This window comes from Capra hircus, chromosome 10 (assembly GCF_001704415.2).
Source record: "Capra hircus breed San Clemente chromosome 10, ASM170441v1, whole genome shotgun sequence".
Classification (NCBI taxonomy): domain Eukaryota; kingdom Metazoa; phylum Chordata; class Mammalia; order Artiodactyla; family Bovidae; genus Capra; species Capra hircus.
The window spans coordinates 100,327,274-100,348,664 of NC_030817.1; the positions used below are offsets into that span (position 1 = coordinate 100,327,274).

Genomic DNA, 21,391 nt, shown 5'->3' on the forward strand with positions numbered 1-21,391 from the left:
CTTCTCCAACACCACACTTCAAAAGCATTAATTCTTTCGCGCTCAGCCTTCTTCACAGTCCAACTCTCACATCCATACATGACCACTGGAAAAACCATAGCCTTGACTAGACGGACCTTAGTCGGCAAAGTAATGTCTCTGCTTTTGAATATACTATCTAGGTTGGTCATAACTTTTCTTCCAAGTAGTAAGCGTCTTTTAATTTCATGGCTGCAGTCACCATCTGCAGTGATTTTGGAGCCCAAGAAAATAAAGTCTGACACTGTTTCCACTGTTTCCCCATCTATTTCCCATGAAGTGATGGGACCGGGTGCCATGATCTTTGTTTTCTGAATGTTGAGCTCTAAGCCAACTTTTTCGCTCTCCTCTTTCACTTTCATCAAGAGGCTTTTTAGCTCCTCTTCACTTTCTGCCTTAAGGGTGGTGTCATCTGCATATCTGAGGTTATTGATATTTCTCCCGGCAATCTTGATTCCAGCTTGTGCTTCTTCCAGCCCAGTGTTTCTCATGATGTACTCTGCATAGAAGTTAAATAAGCAGGGTGACAATATACAGCCTTGACGTACTCCTCTTCCTATTTAGAACCAGTCTGTTATTCCATGTCCAGTTCTAACTGTTGCTTCCTGACCTGCATATAGGTTTCTCAGCAGGCAGGTCAGGTGGTCTGGTATTCCCACCTCTTTCACAATTTTCCACAGTTTATTGTGATCCACACAGTCACAGGCTTTGGCATAGTCAATAAAGCAGAAATAGATGTTTTTCTGGAACTCTCTTGCTTTTTCGATGATCCAGTGGATGTTGGCAATTTGATCTCTGGTTCCTCTGCCTTTTCTAAAACCAGCTTGAACATCAGGGAGTTCACGGTTCACATATTGCTGAAGCCTGGCTTGGAGAATTTTGAGCATTACTTTACTAGCATGTGGGATGAGTGTAACTGTGCGGTAGTTTGAGCATTCTTTGGCATTGCCTTTCTTTGGAATTGGAATGAAAACTGACCTTTTCCAGTCCTGTGTGGCCACTGCTGAGTTTTCCAAATGTGCTGGCATATTGAGTGCAGCACTTTCACAGCATCATCTTTCAGGATTTGAAACTGCTCAACTGGAATTCCATCACCTCCACTAGCTTTGTTCGTAGTGATGCTTTCTAAGGCCCACTTGACTTCACATTCCAAGATGTCTGGCTCTAGATTAGTGATCACATCATCATGATTATCTGGGTCGTGATATAGATATGATTTATATATATATTATATATAATATATACAGATATATAAAACTTGTATATATAGGATGGATAAACAACAAGGCGCTACTATATAGCCCAGGGAACTATATTCAATATCCTGTGATAAACAATAGTGGAAAACAATGTATATATATGTATAACTGAGGCACTCTGCTATACAGCAGTAATTAACACAACATCATAAATCAAATATACCTCAGTAAAAATTAAAAAAAACTACTTCAAAACTCAAAGGACAGTAGAACCTAGAGTTAGTTCTCCAAATATTCTTCAGGCCCTGAAAGGTTAATTTGTTGGCATATTTTCTGTTTACCAGGACTGGTGCTCCCCAGTGGTTGTCGAAGACTAGTGGTGAGGCTGGGGATGGCAGTATCACCTGGGAACTTCTTAAGAATGCATGTTCCCAGACTCCACGACCCAGACTCACAGAGTCGGGAATGCTGGAGGAGGGCAGCCATCTGTTTTAAAATGTACCATCCAGCTGATTCTGAGGCTCAGGCAGATTTGGGAACAACTGGTCAACCCCACAGGATAAGTGGGCATTTGCAAAGTAGCCTGTAAGGTAATGGGACCCCATCCCAAATTCTCTCGGGAGGGGCCACTACATTCCTGGGCTGATCTGGTGGGTACCAGTGAGTGCGAGCAGGTCTCTGACATCAGGCAGACCTGAGTAAATGACCTTCCTCTATCCATGCCTAGCTTTATGGTCCAGAGTAAATTACCCAAGCTTTCCAGCTGTGGTAAAGTGGGGTCCTGAAGCTGGCAGGGCACACACCGTGCTTGTTTTGGGGGAGGCAAAGGAGGATGCAGAGGGGGAGGGAAGCTGGGCCAGTGGCCTCTCCACACCCAACACCAGACCCAGGACCTCCCTCTTGGGATGGCAGCCACCTAGCAGGTCCTGCAGAAAACTGCCTGTCTGAGGGACAGCACGATAGCCAGTGCTGACCGGACCTGAACACCCCCAAGAACTGCCTGGGAGACACTGACCTGGGTGGGTAGAGGCTGCCCGGCTTTGGGGTGTCCTGGAACCCTCTGGGACCTGGGCTTGATCCTGAGTCTGGCAGGGAAGGCTTCTGTCTCACCCTCTCTACTGTGGTAGAATTTTAAGAGAGAAAGAAACAGAAAAGAAGGGCAAAAGGTCTCCCCCAACAGTCTCTACCCCCATGGAAAGCTCAGGGCTGTAATGCTTTTCCAGGGGAGAGTTTAATTCCAGATAAGCGCCCAGCCCGGCAGCCCATCCGGGCAGCTTCCCTCTCCTTCCAGAACACCCCAGTGGGCAATGGATCAGGCGAGGCTCATTACAGTTCTGCTCTGTGCTCCCACGGTCCTACCCGGAATATGGCTCTGACAGCGCTGGGTGGAGGGGAGGCCATGGCCCTTTCTCAGCCTCCTCTAGACAAAGGCGCAGTCTCCAGAGAGCCGGCTGCCGCTGCCGGGCGGGGGGCAAGTCAGCCATTAACCCTCAGGCTGGGAATGCAGGTGGATCTCAGGATGAGCATACTTGTCAAGGGGGTATACGTCCGAGGGAGCTGGGCTCCTCCTCTGCAGTGTGAGACGGATGGTAGGAGAGGGCAGATGAAGGAAAGCCCGGTGTTTTGCTCTGGTTTCTCGAGGAGCCAGGCCAGGTTGCGTGCGTTTCTCCTTTCCTGATGCTCTGCTTGAGCTCCCCTCGGCTGGCTCAGTTCAGCGTCCATTAGTGGCCTGTGGGACGTCCGCTCACTGCACACATGGGGGCTTCCAGCGAGGGGAGCGCTTGCTGGCCGGCCCGGGGCGCCCACCCACTGCGGGCCTGATCGCGGTGGGACTGGATGCAACAGTGGAGTTCAGATGGCCTCTCTTCTGTCCCTCTCCACTGTGTCTGATCCTTGTCCTCAAGACAGCTTCCCCTCTTGCTTTATAGGGAAAAAAATCCCATCTTTGTTTTTCAGCTTCCTCATCTTGTCTTGGCAGAAAAGAACATTTCTTTTGCCTTGAAAACCAGAGATGGATTCTTCCTAAAGTTTTTCTCAATGTCTTACATGGCTCCCAGTTACAATCTCACTTACACCAAGTGCCACCGGGGGGCCTTCTAGTTACTCAGCATTTAAAATTTATTTGAAGGGTGGCAGGGGTCAGGCCTGGAGAAGGCAATGGCACCCCACTCCAGTACTCTTGCCTGGAAAATCCCATGGACGGAGGAGCCTGGTGGGCTGCAGTCCATGGGGTCGGGATGAGTCGGACACAACTGAGTGACTTCACTTTGACTTTTCACTTTCATGCACTGGAGAAGGAAATGGCAACCCACTCCAGTGTTCTTGCCTGGAGAATCCCAGGGACAGGGGAGCCTGGTGGGCTGCCGTCTGTGGGGTCCACAGAGTCGGACACGACTGAAGCGACTTAGCAGCAGCAGCAGCAGCAGCAGCAGCAGCAGCAGGGGTCAGGCCAGGTGACATTGGGCCCGACTTCTCTGAGCAGAAACTTGAGCCTGTCAACTGCCTGAACCTTTCAGTGTTGTGCTGGGTATCCACCCATGTCCCACCACGTTTCTGACAATTCTTTGTCACAAAGGAGTAAAAATACTCAACACAGTCCAAACCTCCTAGGTCTGGATGTTCTCATATGATTATAAGAATTCTCTAGGAGAAGTGATTCGGGGGGGAAAAATTATCCAAAAAAAAAAAAAATACAGCTGATGCTCAAACACCAAGTTTAAACTGTGCAGATCACTTATACCTGGATCTTTTAAAAGTAAATATAGTTCTATAGGACTTTCCTAGCACAGTGGATAAGAATCTGCCTGCCAATGTAGGAGTCACAGGTTTGATCCCTGGTCCAGGAAAATCTCACATGCCGTGAAGCAACTGCATGCCCCAAGTACAGAGCCTGTGCCCCAGAGCTTGTGAGATGCAGCTACTGAAGCCCACACATAGAGCCAGTGCTCTGTGACAAGAGAAGCCACTGCGATGAGAAGCCCGCGCAAGGCAATGAGAAGTAGCTCCCGATTGCTGCAACCGGAGAAAGCCCGAGCAAAGCAACAAAGACTCAGCGCATCTGGGAATTTAAAAAAAAAAAAAAAATATATATATATATATATATATATAGTATTACATTTATGATGGGGGTTGGGGGAATTCGTGGTGAGTCCTGGAACAGATCCTCTGAGATTACACCGGTAGGTAAAATCTGCCACCAGATAACTACAGTCCTCAAACACTTCCTGCTTTCAGAAACTTAGCTGACAGTGGAAGGCAAAATGAGAGACACAGTTAGGAGACAGATGATATTTCTGCAACTACTTATAAGGTGCTGTTATGATGATGTTGGAAACCAGGCATCTCTAAAACAAATATTAACCTGCTCCTGATTTGGTTGCGGATACATACCAAGATAAACACCATATAGATCTGATACTTCTACTGCTGCTAATAATTTCTCTGACATTAAAAAAATTAAACACTTTACAGTCAGCACTCCCTATCTATGAATTCTGCATCTGTGGATTTAGCCAACCTCAGGTGGAAAATTTTTGAGGAAAACAAAAAAAAAAAAATTCAGGAAGTTCTAAAGAGCAAAACTTCAGTTTGCCATGTGCTGGCAACTATTTACATAGCATTTACATTTTATTTACAGTTATTTACATAGCTTTTACATTATATTTGGTATTATATAAGTAACTTAGACATGATTTAAAATATATGAGAGGATGTGTGTAGGTTCTAATGCAAACACTACAATGTTTTACACAAGGGACTTGAGCATCTTTGAACTTTGGTATCCACAGAGGTCCAGAACCAATCCCTCGAGGATACCGAGGGATGACTATAAATGATTTCCGACATCACTAATAATTAAGAGGTACAAAGTAAAACATTAAGGGTATTTTTTTTTTTTCTTAGAGATTGACCAAATTTTAAAAGTGTATATTATCCAGTTTCAGCAAAGGAGGCAGAGGTGCCCACATAGTTGCTGAATCATGTACGGGGGGGGTGGTGGGTGGCACTAGTTGACATTTGAAATAATAGTCATTTTTGAGCCAGCACCTTCTACTTCTCAGACTTAATCCCATAGAAACTGCATCAGGGGCACAGAGACAAGGACAAGGGTGGAGTGTGCAGCAGTACTGTAATAGTAAGAACATGCAATAAGTGAAAGTCATTCAGTCGTGTCTGTCTCTTTGCAACCCCATTCTGCAGCCTGCCAGGCTCCTCTGTCCATGGAATTCTCCAGGTAGGAACACTGGAGTGGGTAGCCTATACCTTCTCCTGGGGATCTTCCCAACCCAGGGATCAAACCCAGGTCTCATGCATTGCAGGCAGATTCTTTACCAGCTGAGCCACCAGGGAAGCTCAAGAATACTGGAGTGGGTAGCCTATCCCTTCTCCAGCAGATCTTCCTGACCCAGGAACTGAACTGGGGTCTCCTGCACTGCAGGCGGATTCTTTACCAGCTGAGCTACCAGGGAAGCTACTGCTGAGAAGAAGGACACACACAGAGATGCCTAAACATATAACAACACTAAGGGGAAAAGGAACGGAAAGGCAAGATTCAGGAGTCTGATTAACAGGATCCTTTTCCGGGTAAAATGGGATGGAGTCACATTTTTAAAGATGCCCTGTGTTGGTCTGTTGACACAAGTCTGCCCCTGCTCCTGGACCCTCCCCTCCTCTCTGCCCCCGAGGCTCCTGTGGAACCGCTACGACCACAGATAACTGGGGAGGTGCTTGAGCCCAGCCGGGCAAGATGTTCCTTCCTAGGATTTTCTTACTTGACAAGAGTGAAACCAGTCAGCCCAGTGCACTGATGGGGGTGGCATGCGGGTTTTCTGTTGTCTGGGGAGCGGCCTGCAGCAGGGAGGTGTGGGGGCCACAGGGGCCAGGTGAGGTCTGCTTCTCCTGCTCATCAGAGCCTTCTGCCCTCAGCCTGGGTCCACGGCTCTTGTGTGGGAGACCCGATATCCACCCCAGATTTGAGTATGCGTCTGCCACTGGCAACCGAGGGGCTAGCAGGTAATTAAAAAATGGGCGGCCGAATCTGTGAAGACTCTCTCCAGACTGTGCGCCACCTTGTTTTCAGTGAGGGTCCTCGCATGGGGAATTTTATGTAATGCTTGGATTTCAACTGTTAAGCTTACTTTTAATACAATGAGCATATCATTTTTGGGGAATCAGCAAGTCTTAAGAAAAGTGAAAGCATTTCAACTCTCTATCTAGCTCCCATAGAAGCTAAATGATAAGTGACAGGACATTTCCGCAGGAGGCCTACACGCCATGCTATCATCACGTGCAGAACTGTGTCTGAGCTGGACTATAGGACTGATGAGCACTCCTGAGCCTAAGTCCCAAGGACTCCAGATAGACTCTCCTGGTACTTGGGTGGGGAAAGCACCTCTTTTTTTCAGAGGGAAGTAGATGTGCGTACTCTGACAGTCAGATCGAGTCTGACTCTCATTCCTGGAAGGTAGCTGATTTGCAGGGGGTACAAAGGCTTATCCTAACTGGACGGCTGCTTCAAGTCCATTCACCCTTTCAGTGGACACAATTCCACTGTTCTCAGTCTTTCTTTCTGTTCCAGGGAAACTGCATCTTAGGTCTTGGAAGGTGACGGCTGGGCACCTCTGCTGCTCTCTCTCCATTTGAACAGAGGCCTCGGTGTGAGAGGTCAGCCAGGTGGATCCCAGTTCCCTGGGTGTTTCCCGAGCTAAAGGCAAGGCTGCAATCACAGCCTCACAGGATCGGCACCTGCTGGCAGGACAGAAGGGACCCCAGCCTCCAAAAGGGCAAACTTGCTGTGGCTGACGCTGTCTTAGCCCCTTGTCCTATTATAGATTTAGATCAATGATCGTGCTTCTAACCAATGAGCTGAAAGTGTAATGCTTGACAAAAAGAGCGGGTCTGACCAAGAATTCCCATTCTCACTTCTCAGCAGTTTAGTCCACTTGCCTCACTGCTGTGATACATTGATAAAGCTATCCAGGCAACCCACATTACCTAGTTACTCTGTCTGTTAAGACAATTATATTTTCTAATGAAGCTGCAGCTGTGGTTTTGCAAGAAAAAAAAAAAAAGTGCTTCAAAACTGCGAGAGCAGCATCTCTGGGCTCCTGACTACAGAGTCAGCTGTTGGGCTGGTTACCATGTTCATTCTCCTCCCTGGGAACCACCCCTCCGCTGCTCAGTTCCAAAACCACAACCTTTCAGTTATCGGGAGCTGCCGTGTACTACCAGTCTGAAGCCTGGCACTCAGCATTCCTTTCCCGAGACCTGGGGGAGCAATTGGCTGGCATTCTGATTAGAAGTCTCTCTGCCAGCTGGCTACAGTGGGCGGGGAGGGGACTGGTGGAGCCACATACAGCTCCACCCCGGAGGCCTCTGGTCTGTCTTTCGTCTATAATCTTGACAAGCTGGGAAGGCTGAGTGGAACGCCAAGATTTACAAACAAAATCACTTATAATTATGAAAGCGTCTGCTGGTTTGCGACTTTTTTCTTTTTGCGGGGGACTTTTTTTCTGAGCCACACTGAACATAATCAGCAGCCTGGTTGTGTCAGGTCCCAAGAATGTGCGTTGCCACATGAATGCCTGGCGTGTGGTTCCTTTGTACCCTCTGAGCAGCTCTGATTTGGGTGGGAATGTGAAAGGGAATTTTTAGGGAGAACTGAGTGAAATCTGACCGCGTAAGCCCTCTGTACTTTGATAGGAAGATCTGTTTAAGACTGAATTTAGTTCATAGGGTCAATCTTTAACGAGGTCATCTTTGCAAATAGAAACTATGTTCTGAGTAATCTCAATCTACAGAAATACATCACCTCAAATTAAGCTTCTCAGGTCAGGAAGCAACAGTTAGAACTGGACATGGAACAACAGACTGGTTCCAAATAGGAAAAGGAGCACGTCAAGGCTATATATTGTCACTCTGCTTATTTAACTTCTATGCAGAGTACATCATGAGAAACGCTGGGCTGGAAGAAGCACAAGCTGGAATCAAGATTTCCAGGAGAAATCAATAACCTCAGATATGCAGATGGCACCACCCTTATGGCAGAAAGTGAAGAAGAACTAAAAAGCCTGTTGATGAAAGTGAAAGAGGAGAGTGAAAAAGTTGGCTTAAAGCTCAACATCAGAAAACGAAGATCATGGCATCTGGTCCCATCACTTTACGGCAAATAGATGGGGAAACAGTGGAACAGTGTCAGACTTTATTTTTGGGGGGCTCCAAAATCACTGCAGATGGTGATTACAGCCATGAAATTAAAGAAAAGTTATGACCAACCTAGATAGCATCTTAAAAAAGCTGAGACATCACTTTGCCAACAAAGTTCCTTCTAGTCAAGGCTATGGTTTTTCTAGTAGTCATGTATGAATGTGAGAGTTGGACTATAAAGAATGCCGAGCGCCAAAGAATTGATGCCTTTGAACTGTGGTGTTGGAGAAGACTCTTGAGAGTTCCTTGGACTGCAAGGAGATCCAACCAGTCTATTCTAAAGGAGATCAGTCCTGGGTGTTCTTTGGAAGGAATGATGCTAAAGCTGAAACTCCAGTACTTTGGCCACCTCATGCGAAGAGTTGACTCATTGGAAAAGACTCTGATGCTGGGAGGGATTGGGGGCAGGAGGAGAAGGGGACAACAGAGGATGAGATGGCTGGATGGCATCACCGACTCAATGGATGTGAGTTTGAGTGAACTCCGGGAGTTGGTGATGGACAGGGAGGCCTGGCGTGCTGTAGTTCATGGGGTCGCAAAGAGTCGGACACGACTGAGTGATTAAAATATTTCTAAGCAATATTCACCATTACAGTTTCCACTGAAGGGCTGGAGAGAAAATGTTCCCACTCCTGCCTGACTCTACATTTGAGTCTGACCTAGATTAAAGCAACGTAATTATTTTGCAGGTGGGGAGGTATAAGCTAAAAACCTGTAAGAAACCCTTTATAAGCTCCTGAAACAGCACACAATACCTGTCAACCCAACTCTTGTGCTCACTAATTCAACAGGACAGAATTTACTGACAACGTGAGAACTGCATTTCTGTTCTAAATGAATGTGGAAATTACCGATCATCCACATCTGGAAAAGTCAATAGGAAGAGCATCTGCTTTATGAGTTGAAACAAAATAACCTGGTTTTAAGAAAATAAATAAATGATTATCTGTGCTTTTCTTCCTTGAATAAGACAACTGTTGCTGGAGTCAAAAGGAAATAACTCCCTTGTGTCTGTGGGCACCTGGCCAAGTGTGTTACTGGGAATGTTGCCTTTCCTGAGGCACTAGGTCCAGAACAGGTAAGTCTGCACTTGGGCAGATGGCCAGGATCCTGCCAGCAGGAGAGACAGCTGGGATCATTATGTTCTCTTCAGGTACCGAACAAAACATCAGTATTTCTCCTTTTGCCCTTGAGATTGAATACACCCTTACGAGGTCTTGGTTGCTTGACCTGTAAGCAAACAGCATTTTTTAAGTCATAAGCTCCAACCTGGCCCAGTGAAAAGAATACATTTGGTGCCGCAGTCTGGGCTTGCGTCCGAACACCCTTCTGAGCTGTCAGTTAGGTGCATCTCTGAGCTGAGGCTCTCTCACCTGTAAAAATGGGGTCATTACTCTTCCTATCTTTTGTGATGTGGTTATTACATGAGAATCTCTAACAAAGTACTTTCTAGACAGAACTGGAACATAAAGGGAAGGCATTCTGTTTGCAGCAACATGGATGGACCTAGGGATTATCACACTAAGTGAAGTATGAGAGAAAGACAAATATATGATATCACTTACATTCAGAATCTAAAATATGATACAAATGAACTTATTTATGAAATCGAAATAGACTCACAGACATAGAAAGCAAACTTACGCCTACCAAAGGGGGAAGGGGGTGGGAGAGATAAATTAGGAGTTTGGGGTTAGCAGATACAAACCACTATATATATATATATATATATATATCTCAAATAAACAAATAACAAGGTATTACTGTATAGCACAGAGAACTATATTCAATATTATATATTAAACTAAAATGGAAAAGAATATGAAGAAATATATATATACACATATATGAATCACTAGCTGTATACCAGAAACTAACACGATATTGTAAATCAATTTTAATTTAAAAAAGAAAAAGAAAGAAAAAGGGAAGGCATTCATGTTTCAGGAATTTTGGTGACAAGACATGAGATCATTAGAAAACGTTTCATTATGACTCTCCACCCACACCCAGTGGAATCCAACCGCTTCAGCAAATTATGCGCACAGCAGGTGTTCACTGTTTCCCTCCCCATCTTGTTCAAGCACCCGCCTCAGTTTTCTAGATTCACGGATACTGAACTTGAACCCCGGTTCATCCTAAGCATCTGCTAAACACATGCTATGAATATGGCCTCACTCTACAGGGCAAAAGGTGGGAGAAGGGAAGCCTGCTGCCTGAGAAGGGTTTGCGAAGGCCACAGGAGGAAGGGAGAGAACGCAGCCTGGAACTAGGAGGCGGTCTGGGGCTTGGGTGCTTCAGGACCATTTGCAGCACATGGGCCTTCACCACCCTAGATGCTTCTTGAAAATCAAAGACTGTTGGGAAATGGAGGGCAGAACAAAGTGGGAAAGGGTACAAGACAGAAAGCAACAGTTGGGTTCGGCCCCTTCCCTCTGGCCAGCAAAATGAGAAGGTGCTTTCCAGCTCTCCCGCTCAGATCCTGAGCCTCGCAGTCCTCGAGCTTGGCCAGTGGAGCCCGTGGACACCCGCCTGGTGTGGCAGGAGTGCAGACTACCTGGTGTGGCTGTTGGAGGACAGGCTCTCCCAGGGCTGCCCGCTGCAGCCGGCCACCGCGAAGGCGCCCCCGCAGCTGCCGTCCAGCTTCATGAGCAAGGCCTTGGCGGCGTTCTCAGCCGTCTTCCGGCAGTCGTGGGCTCGCTTGAGCATCTGAGTAATGTTTTCATCCCCTGACTGGTCTCCTGCAAGAAACCGAGGGGTTAATCAGCACTGGTCTAGATAAAGGAGGCTGGGTGATGGGGCAGGCACTCAGGGCGGAGGTGGCTTGGTGGAGACAGGGGCAGAGCGTGCGTCCTGGGGCCGGCCCTTCACCCAGAAGCTGCGATGAGGAAGGCTTTCTCTTCCCCCACACACGAAGGGCTGGCCCGTGTGAGCTTCCAGCTCTGTGTCCAGCGGCAACCTGCTCTGATTTCCTAACTCATGAGACTCCTGGCTGCTCCCGGCACACAACCCCAAGTCTCCTGTGCGGCCCGTCTCCCTCAGCTGCTTAGTGCTTCCTTGGGAGCGAGGCCAAGGGAAAATGAGGCCCAACCTCGCCATTTTTCCACATGTCTGCAGCTTCACTTAGAACTTCATGCAGACACGAGACACAGAACTAATGGTTAAAACGAAAACCTTGGGATTGGCTCTGATGTCCTGCATGGATGCTCTTCCTGACCTTTCTCCCTGAGTGCGGTCATGTCCAGGGGCAAGCTCCATGCCTCTCACAGCCAGCTAACGTCTGCAGCAAGACTCAGGGTGGTGGCCACCAGCACGCAGCCGGACTGGGGATCCCCTGCCCAAGGCGGCCATGTTCTAGCTGCGTTTTCAAAAACTCTGCAGGCCAAATAAGTCATTGGTTTGATACCTCTACAGCCCAGATCCTCAATCTTCCAAATATTTATAAATGAAATCTAACGCCAAAGTCTAAGATACAAAGATGGTAAATATGAAACTGGCTTAAGTGGGCAGGGGGTATGGGGAGGGTATACACTCAGCTTTCCCACCCTCCAAGCCCAACACTGAGGCCCAAAGAAACTCCTCCAGATTCCCAGGCACAGTTTGAAAACCACCGTCTAAGTCATCCAGGATGAATGGTTGTGCAGTGAAGAAGAAACAAAGGAGAAATCCCCATCACTGACACTGTGGGTGAATGTTACAACTCATCCTTGCTGTGCGACTCCATGGCGTGTTAGGGCAGGATGACATATCACTGCCACTGTTGGCAGAATGGAAGAGTCAGGTTTAATAGGGAGCTGCTAAAAAGTAAGTTTAAAAAGCTGCTAAATAAGGTACTTTACAGACGTCTCACAACTGACTGCTCTCTGAATTCTGAAGAGGCATATTAACTGACTGCTCCATTTTATAAATAGACCCATGAGCCAACCAGGATTATGTGAATACAAGGCATTTTATTATTGATTTTAAATATTTAAAATGCAGATTTAAGTCATTTTAGCTCCTATCCAAGTCACTGTGCTGAGTAGGGACAAGCTTCATATGAGGTGCCTTTTGAGGATAGCACAGACTAAGACAGTCCTCTGAGAAAAAGTAGAAATAAAATGATTGATTTTTTTGCCTTTAATTGATTATTTTCCTTAATACATTTATATAAAAAAAAAAAAACTTGACAGCAAGCCAAGATCATTTTAGGATTCTGCTTAAGAGGAAGAATAAAGTTTTATGGTTTGGTTAAAAGACACTGAAAAATGAGCTTCCTAATGGAAATGCTGGCAGAGTTTCTGCTATTGGGCTGGGAGGGTAACACTATTTAAAAACAACAACAAAACACAAGAAAACCCAGAGAGAGAGGTGGAGGATGGCCACACATACAAATGGAGGCCTACTTCCTCACTGGGTGGCCTGGTATGAAGCAGGAAATTAATACCCAGGATACTTCCTTTCTTTCAGATTCCTGTCCATGTCAAAACGGAGGAAAGGAAGGAAGGAGGAAAAATAGGCGAGTGTTTGTTCAGTGCAAAAGCTAGAGCCTGGGGCTTCCTTGTGGCTCAGAATGGTCAAGAATCCACCTGCCAATGGAGGAGACACAGGTTCAATCCCTGGTCTGGGAAGATCCTACATGCCACGTGGCAACTAAACCTGTGCACCACAACTACTGAGCCTCTGCTCTGGACCCCAGGAGCTGCAGCTGCTGAAGCCTGCACGCCTGGAGCTTGTGCTCCACCGCAAGAGAAACCACCACAAAGAGAAGCCGACTCACCACAACAAACAGTGCCCCTGTTCTCCACAACTAGAGAGAGCCCAAGTGCAGCAATGAAGACCCAGCACAGCCAATAAATAGATTGAAAAAAAAAAAAACACCTTTGAAATTCAGTTCAGCTCAGTTGCTCAGTCATGTTCAACTCTTTGCGATGCCATGGACTGCAGCATTCCAGGCCTCCCTGTCCATCACCAGCTCCCGGAGTTCACTCAAACTCATGCCCATTGAGTCAGTGATGCCATCCAACCATCTCATCCTCTGTCATCCCCTTCTCACGCCTTCAATATTTGCCAGCATCAGGGTCTTTTCAAATGAGTCAGCTCTTCATATCAGGTGGCCAAAGGATTGGAGTTTCAGCTTTAGCATCAGTCCTTCCAATGAACACCCAGGACTGCTCTCCTTTAGGATGGACTGGTTGGATCTCCTTGCAGTCCAAGGGACTCTCAAGAGTCTTCTCCAACACCACAGTTCAAAAGCATCAATTCTTTGGCGTTCGGTGTTCTTTACAGTCCAGCTCTCACATCCATACATGACTACTAGAAAAACCATAGCCTTGACTAGATGGACCTTTGTTGGCAAAGTGATGTCTCAGCCTTTTAAGATGCTGTCTAGGTAGGTCATAACTTTTCTTCCAAGGAGTAAGCTTCTTTTAATTTCATGGATGCAGTCACCATCTGCAATGATTTTGGAGCCCCCCAAAATAAAGTCAGCCACTGCTTCCACTGTTTCCCTGTCTTATTTGCCATGAAGCGATGGGACCGGATGCCATGATCTTCGTTTTCTGAATGTTGAGCTTTAAGCCAACTTATTCACTCTCCTCTTTCACTTTCATCAAGAGGCTCTTCAGCTCTTCTTCACTTTCTGCCATAAGGGTGGTGTCATCTGCATATCTGAGGTTATTGCTATTTCTCCTGGCAATCTTGATTCCAGCTTGTGCTTCTTCCAGCCCAGCGTTTCTCATGATGTACTCTGCATAGAAGTTAAATAAGCAGGGTAACAATATACAGCCTTGACATACTTCTTTTCCTATTTGGAACCAGTCTGTTGTTCCATGTCCAGTTCTAACTGTTGCTTCCTGACCTGCATACAGATTTCTCAAGAGGCAGGTCAGGTGGTCTGGTTCCCATCTCTTTCAGAATTTTGCACAGTTTATTGTGATCCACACAAACAAAGGCTTTGGCATAGTCAATAAAGCAGAAGTAGATGTTTTTCTGGAACTCTCTTGCTTTTTTGATGATCCAGTGGATGTTGGCAATTTGATCTCTGGTTCCTCTGCCTTTCCTAAAACCAGCTGGAACATCTGGAAGTTCACGGTTCATGTATTGCTGAAGCCTGGCTTGGAGAATTTTGAGCATTACTTTACTAGTGTGTGAGATGAGTGCAGTTGTGAGTTAGTTTGAGCATTCTTTGGCATTGCCTTTCTTTGGGATTGGAATGAAAATTGACCTTTTCCAGTGCTGTGGCCACTGCTGAGTTTTCCAAATTTCCTGGCATATTGATTGCAGGATTTTCAAAGCATCATCTTTTAGGATTTGAAATAGCTCAACTGGGATTCCATCAGATCTTATTTTAAAAAAAAAAAGAAAAGCTAAAGCCTGGGCAGGGAGGGAGGAGCTGGCAAGGAGGACAGGAGACACACTCAGGAGGTACCCTGATGAGACCTTCTTTGCAAGGTGTGTCCTGGAAGGACAGCCTTAATATGGGCTCACAGCCTAGGAGGAAAAGCCAGTGATGACGGGCGGCCTGCTCGCCAGCATGCGCAGAGTGCCCACCTTTGACTCTGGAGTCATCTGATCAGTTTTTTTTCACTTGCCGTGGTTTCTCGGGAGAAGCTGCTGTGGTCAAGCGTAGGCTGAGGGAGCCAGGAGGCTCCAGGACCAGAGCCCTCTGTCACTGAACCTCTGTTTTCTTCCAAACACTGTTTCTACTGTCATTGTCCCCATGTTATGTCAAGGCCCACAGTCATAGTCAAGGGTGAAGTTTTGGCAAATGATGGTAACTCGATGCCCTGCATGTCTTTTTCAGTACACAGCCCTTCTAGTTACTCAGCACTGGACCACAGTAGTGGGGGGCGGTGTGGGTCTGGAGGGACAAATGATGCCAACCCTGGGGGATGCATGACCCCTGCAGTGGAGGATGGGCAGGGAGAGGAGGTGGGCAGCAGGCCCCCGGGGTTGGCATTTGGTGAAGCTGAAGATAACAAGGTGTGAAATGTTCCTCTGCATTCCTATGTCACCTGGAGAGCAGGTAGGGGGAACCCATGTTCCTTTGAATGTAAAGGAACAAACCTGGAGAAAACGCACTGCCAGATGAGGCAAAGGCCTTGTGGGCAGCACACGGACCCTCAGGCAACAGCATCACAGGGAGGCTGTGGGAGAGCTGGTCCCTTTCAGGGTGAACCTGGGCCTCCTGCCCCATCTGGTCCTAGAGTCAGCCTGGGAGAGTATGTTTCCCGAGACAGCCTGTTTGTTTTAACTTGTCTGTAATGCTGTTTCCACTTCAGTTCCTGCTGCATTCAACATAAACAATTTACTCACTCAGTCATGAGGAAAAAATGAAAAACACACTTGACAAGTGAATTTCATGTTGTTGGGAGGTGTGCCAACGCCAACAGCCGAGACGGAGGGCAGGAGACCAGAAGAGGTGGGGGGGACGACGAGCAGAGTCTGCAGGGACCCGGCCACACTTACCAGGGGACGACCCCACACCGGCCGCCCGGAACTGCCCCAGGATGAGGCTCTGCTCGCTCTCGGCCAGAGCCAGGAGGAGTTCATAGGCTTCGATGCACTGCTCGCTGAAAGAGAAGCACACGGCATCATCAGCTTGGGCAGCGAACGGCGAGTCCCCTGCGGTGCAGTGTGAGCCCTGCTTCTCAGCATCCCCGTCCAGGTTGGCAAGGACACGCCCACAGGCACTCATGGACAGAGTCAGGGGCTCGCTCTGCTTTGTGGCCTGCTTTAAAAAAACAAAACAAAACTTTAGACTGTGATCTAGAAAAACATAGGGGAAGTAACGAAGATGAGAGAGGCAAGCCTGCTGCTCCTTTGATGACCAGCTTGAAGGGAAAGGTGATGTGTTCACAGCGACCAGCCTCTGGGTGTGCCCTGCCCACCCGGATCGCTGCACCTCGTGTGATCCCCTTCCACCCGGTTCCACGCGGTTTGTGTGACTAAGAGAATAAGGCAAAAGTGATGGGTTATCACATCCGAGGTTGGTTATTAAAGAACATGATGATTTCCATCTGGGTCTTTCTCTCTCTTTCCTCCCTTCCTTTTCCCTCGTGAATCATCCTTTTCAGAGGAGGCCAGCTGCCATGTCTTGAAGACCCTTGAGCAGCCCTATGGAGCAGCCCGTGTGGTTAGGAACTAAGGCGCCAGCCAATCGCCAGTGAAGGACCGAGGATTCTGCCCGAAGCCTTTTGAAGCAGATCTGCCAGCCCCAGTTAAGCTGACACAGCTCTGGCGGAGAGCTTGACCAAAAACTCAAGAGACCCAGAGCCAGAACCACCTAGACAAATCACTCCCAGATTCCTGAGCCCAGAAGCTTTGACATAATAAACAGTTATACAATAATAGGTAATTCATTTAGCAGCCCAGAAAGGGGACTGTTTTAACGGAGACCTGCCTATTCAATAGAGTGGCCACTAGCCACATGTGGATATTTAAATGAAAAAGAACTTAAGGTAAATAAATGAACATTCAGTCTCTCTGCAGGGCATATTTCATACGTTTAACAGCCATGTGCGGCTAGCAGTGGCCGCACTGGATAACAGAGAACAGCTCCATCGTCATAGAAAGTTCTGCCAAAGGTTTGTAAAGCTGCGTCATGAAACACTCACAAAATCCCTGACAAGAGCTGGAGTGTGGTGCTCTCTCTTCAGGTACACCAGAGAGAGGATCAAACAGTGACCTCTGGAAATCCACTGCTGCCCGTGGCCCCATAGGGACCCATGTCTGCACTGGATGGAGTGTGTGTGTAATACCTGAGTCATCCTGGCCAAATGCCTGCAGTAGCGAAAATCACCCCCAAGCAAAGAATTGATGAGCTTCTCCACGCTGAACAGGGGAAATGTGGCTTTATTCAACACTTAGTCAACAGACTTTTTTTAAAAATTGTGTTTACTTTCAAGTTCCTTTACTAAGAGACAGGAGAGAGAGTCCAATGACTGCCTCTGGGTGCTGGCAGCTCCCCTTCTCAAGGGCAGTTGGTCTTTCAAGTTAGAGATGCTGGGACGTTGCTTCTTCTGTACAGATGAAAGGGAGGCTGAGGGTGCAGAAGAGCCTGTTTCAAGAGTAGTCACAGAGGATCATCTGTTCGCTTTGGTGTGTCTGTAAACTAACAGGATTGCTCTCTAGCTTTGGTCTCCTTTATTTTTTATTTTTATTTTTTGAAGAAGTAATGTTTCTTAAAACAATACTGAATTCTTTGAGAGGATGCCAAGAGTAAGATACAGTCACTACGCTGGGACTTTGGTAAATATGCCTAAGTGGTGACACTAATATAATAAGTCTATGAAAACAATAATAAAGCTGAGATTTATAGCTATTAAACAAGTAGTAATTTAAAAATAGATAAATTCCAAAGCTGATGAAGCTGGAAAAAAAAAAGTGGTACCACTTGCTCATCAATGAATGAATCACATTCATTTAAACTGGTTTTTTTAATGGGAAAAAAACTGGCAGCATGCCTGAAGAGACGTGACAATATTCATATCCTTTGATCTATAATTCCTGCTCCAGGGATTTTATCTCAAGAGAAATACAAAAATGACAGCTTTTGTATTAACTTATTCACCATAGAATTATTTTCAATATCAAGAATCTGCAAGAGTCTAAATATCTTTTAGAGAAATAAGTAATAATATCATATAAACTTGATGGAAGGGATACAGTCAGTCAAAATAAATGGAGACTTTTAAGCAATAATACAACAGTTTAACAAACTGAAGGAAGAGAGCGCATTAGATTTACCACAATGCAGAATATAACATGAATATAAATAAAGTCTGGGAAAAAAAGACTGGAAGAACAAGAAGTGAACTTGTAGCACAAAAACTGATGTTTTGAGGGATGTTGTTGTTTAGTCACCAAGCCGTGTCTGATTCTGTAGCCCACCAGGCTTTTCTGTGCATGGGATTTCTCAGGAAGAATACTGGAGTGGGTTGCCATTTCCTCCTCCAAGGGATCTTTCCAACCCAGGGACTGAACCCCCATCTCCTGCATTGGCAGGCGGATTCTTTACCACTGCCAAAGGGAAGACTTTGAGTGATATTACTTACATGAAATAATATTTCAGTTGAACATTGCTAACAGAAACATACCTGTTTTACTAATACCACACTCATTATCCTTATTTTCTTAACTGCTACCAAGGTGCTAAGTGATTTTTAATATTTATCCCACCCTAGCATTTGCTGGTCCAGTCCTCTAGTCACATTTTCTAAAACCTTATTTTCTACTTTCATGCAGAAGCTTGCTGTGGATGCACTTCCCAGTGAAAGTGGCGCCTCACCCGCCTGCCTGCCCAACTTCCTACCTGTACTGCAGGGCCAGCCTCAAGGCCGTGGCGTTGGATTCGTACTTCCCCACCAGCATGCTCATCCTCTCTGCATTGCTCTTGCATTCTTCCAGGGTTATGGTCAGAAGGTCATTTTGGGATTTGAGGTGTTCGATACGGCTACAAAGGAAGGAAAATCACGTTCACAATTTTACACTAGGATTACAGGCGTTGCCAAGATTTTAGTTATCCACTCTAGATTCTGGCCAAAATGCGCGTTAGGATGTGAGCTCATTAGATGTTTTAGCAAATGCAACTGATGAGACGTAATAAACGAAGCAACTCAAAGCTGAAGAATCATTAAATTCTGTGTGAATTAGAAATAAAAATTGCCCCCTGGTTATTTCCTAACCAGTCATGGGTGAGCCATTTGCCAGGTAAAGTGCTAGGCTTGGGAGATACACCATGGCAAGGAGCCCTAACCTTCATGAGAGTTAAGACTGAGATGCTCCCATGAACCACCCTCCACCCTCCACAGGGACAAATGAAAAGCAACCTTTACAATAAGAGCTAGTATTTGTTAAGCCCTTGCTCAGTAACTCTCCCAATAGCCCTCTGAATTAAGTATTATTATCTCCATTTCTCAGAGGAGGCACAGAAATGTTAATCCTTGGGCTCTGAACCAGGCAGGTTGACCCCAGATCCTTGACTCAGAATGCTCACTACAGAGCAGGAGCAAAGGATGGATCAAGGAGTGAAAAGAAACTGCGCTTAAGGGGCACCTGAGTGGCAACTGTGGCGTGCATCCAAAGCTCTTTCCAGCGTGGAAAAACTACTACTGGCAGGATAATCAGTGGATAAGGATAAGTTTTATAAAAATCAGAACTGTAAATTCAAGGCAGAAGAATTTATGGCAAAGTCAGAACGCAGATTAGGGAAGCCGAAGCCTTCAGCCTGTTTTCTGTCCCAGGACGCTGATGCTCTGGATGCGGTGATTCACTCCCCACAGGACGTGCCCATCTGCAGTACTCTGATTACCAAGTCTTAAAGAGACATAAGGTTTCACACACACAAAAGGGTAAGAGTTTGGAAGCCATCTGCTTTGAGGATCAATCTCAGGACCACGCATCTTAGCACATATAACTAAGACCGTTGCGTGGCTTTGGCAACGACAAGGTCAATTCGATGTAAGGTGTTACCAGGAAGAGTTTTCTGTCTTGGTTCACATGACGGCCTCTTCAGAGACTTCCCATCCTCTTATTTACTTCTTGACTTGCTCCAGCTACATTCAGTCCCTACTAATTAGATGAAACCAGACCTCCATGTGGTCAGTTCTATCTCAGACAGCACCCCTGTACTGATGGCTCCTACCTTTGAAAACATCCTCCTCCATTTGGGTCATGACAGGTGTCTACTGGTTTTCTCCCTGCCGAAAGGTCATTACTTGTCCTGTCTCCTCTGCTGGCTCCCTCTTCTCTATAGAATCTGTGACGGTTGACATTCCTTTAGCACTCAGTCCCAGGGCCACTGCAGCAGTCTCCCCTGAGGGTGATTTTATCCAGCCCCAAGACTTCCACAGGCATTTATGTTCCCATGGCTCCCAGATTCTCAGTTCAAACCTCTCTTGTAAGTGCCAGTCTCACATATCCAGGGTTTCACACAGACACCTCAAATTTAACATGGGATTCTTGACTTTCCTCTAACCATAACCTCCTCCATCTTCCGCATCTCAGTAAATGCCACCACCATACTCCCGACAGCAGAGGCAAGACATCTGCGAGTCTTCTTTGAGACCGCCCCTTTTTTTATACATCTGTGGATTTGTATCACCACACATACAACGACCCCTTCAAATTGCCTCTACTTGGCTGTGCTCGTTCACTGCAGAACAGGCTCCGTTTCCACCCCTGCCCACCCCTTTCCATTCTGCACATTTAAGTGAACTTTTAAAATTTAAATCAAGTCTGTTCTTCCCCATACATAAAATGCCTTAACAACTTCCAATGGCACTTTGTCTATGACCTCAAACCCCACAGCCCACCCAGCTGTGACTACTTCACCACTTTGTCTCATGGGGCGCCTGCTTTCACTCATTCTGTTTCAGTTCCACTGGGATTGGGGCAATTCAGACTTCACACCAGCCACTTCCCAGCCCTGAAGTTGACAAGTTGGCCCTTAAGACTCTTCCTGGTTTGTCACATGGCTGTTCCTTTCCCGCCTGAAAAATCTCAATTGCTATTTCCCCACTTCAGAGATGCCTTCCCTGTCTTTGTACCTAAAATCAAGACTACCTTTTATTTTGTCCCAGTGTCATATTTACTTGGAGCTTTCTCATGTTCTTATTGGTCTGTTTTTGCTTAACTTCCTTAACAGGATATAACTCCATGAAATCTTGTCTGTTTACTTTCTTTGGCATCCAAATAGCCCAGCACATAGTAGGTGCTTAATATCTGCATGCTGTGTGCTAAGCTGCTTCAGTCGTGTCTGACTCTGCGCAACTCTGCGGACTGTAGCCCCCCAGGCTTCTCTGTCCATGGGATTTTCCAGGCAAGAATACTGGAGTGGGTTGCCATTTCTTCCTCAAGGGTACCTTTCTGACCCAGGGATCGAACCTGCGTATTTTAAGTCTCCTGCATTGGCAGCCAAGTTCTTTACCACTAGTGCCACCTGAGGAGTCCAAAACACAACAACACTTTTGAGTAGGCATGACCCA

The 21,391-nt window shown here is 46.5% G+C and overlaps 1 protein-coding gene across 2 annotated transcripts in view; it reads right to left on the reverse strand.

Annotated features, from left to right (window-relative positions):
* The window catches only part of MCC (mutated in colorectal cancers), a 310,469-nt gene that overhangs the window by 34,365 nt on the left and 254,713 nt on the right, over positions 1-21,391 (reverse strand). For both annotated transcript variants that reach the window (XM_018053750.1, XM_018053751.1), the window contains exons 10-12: positions 18,718-18,858; positions 15,873-15,976; positions 10,981-11,164 (exon numbers count right to left, since the gene is read on the reverse strand). In XM_018053750.1, coding sequence (XP_017909239.1) covers positions 10,981-11,164; positions 15,873-15,976; positions 18,718-18,858 — 429 coding nt within the window. The remainder of the gene's footprint in view (positions 1-10,980; positions 11,165-15,872; positions 15,977-18,717; positions 18,859-21,391) is intronic.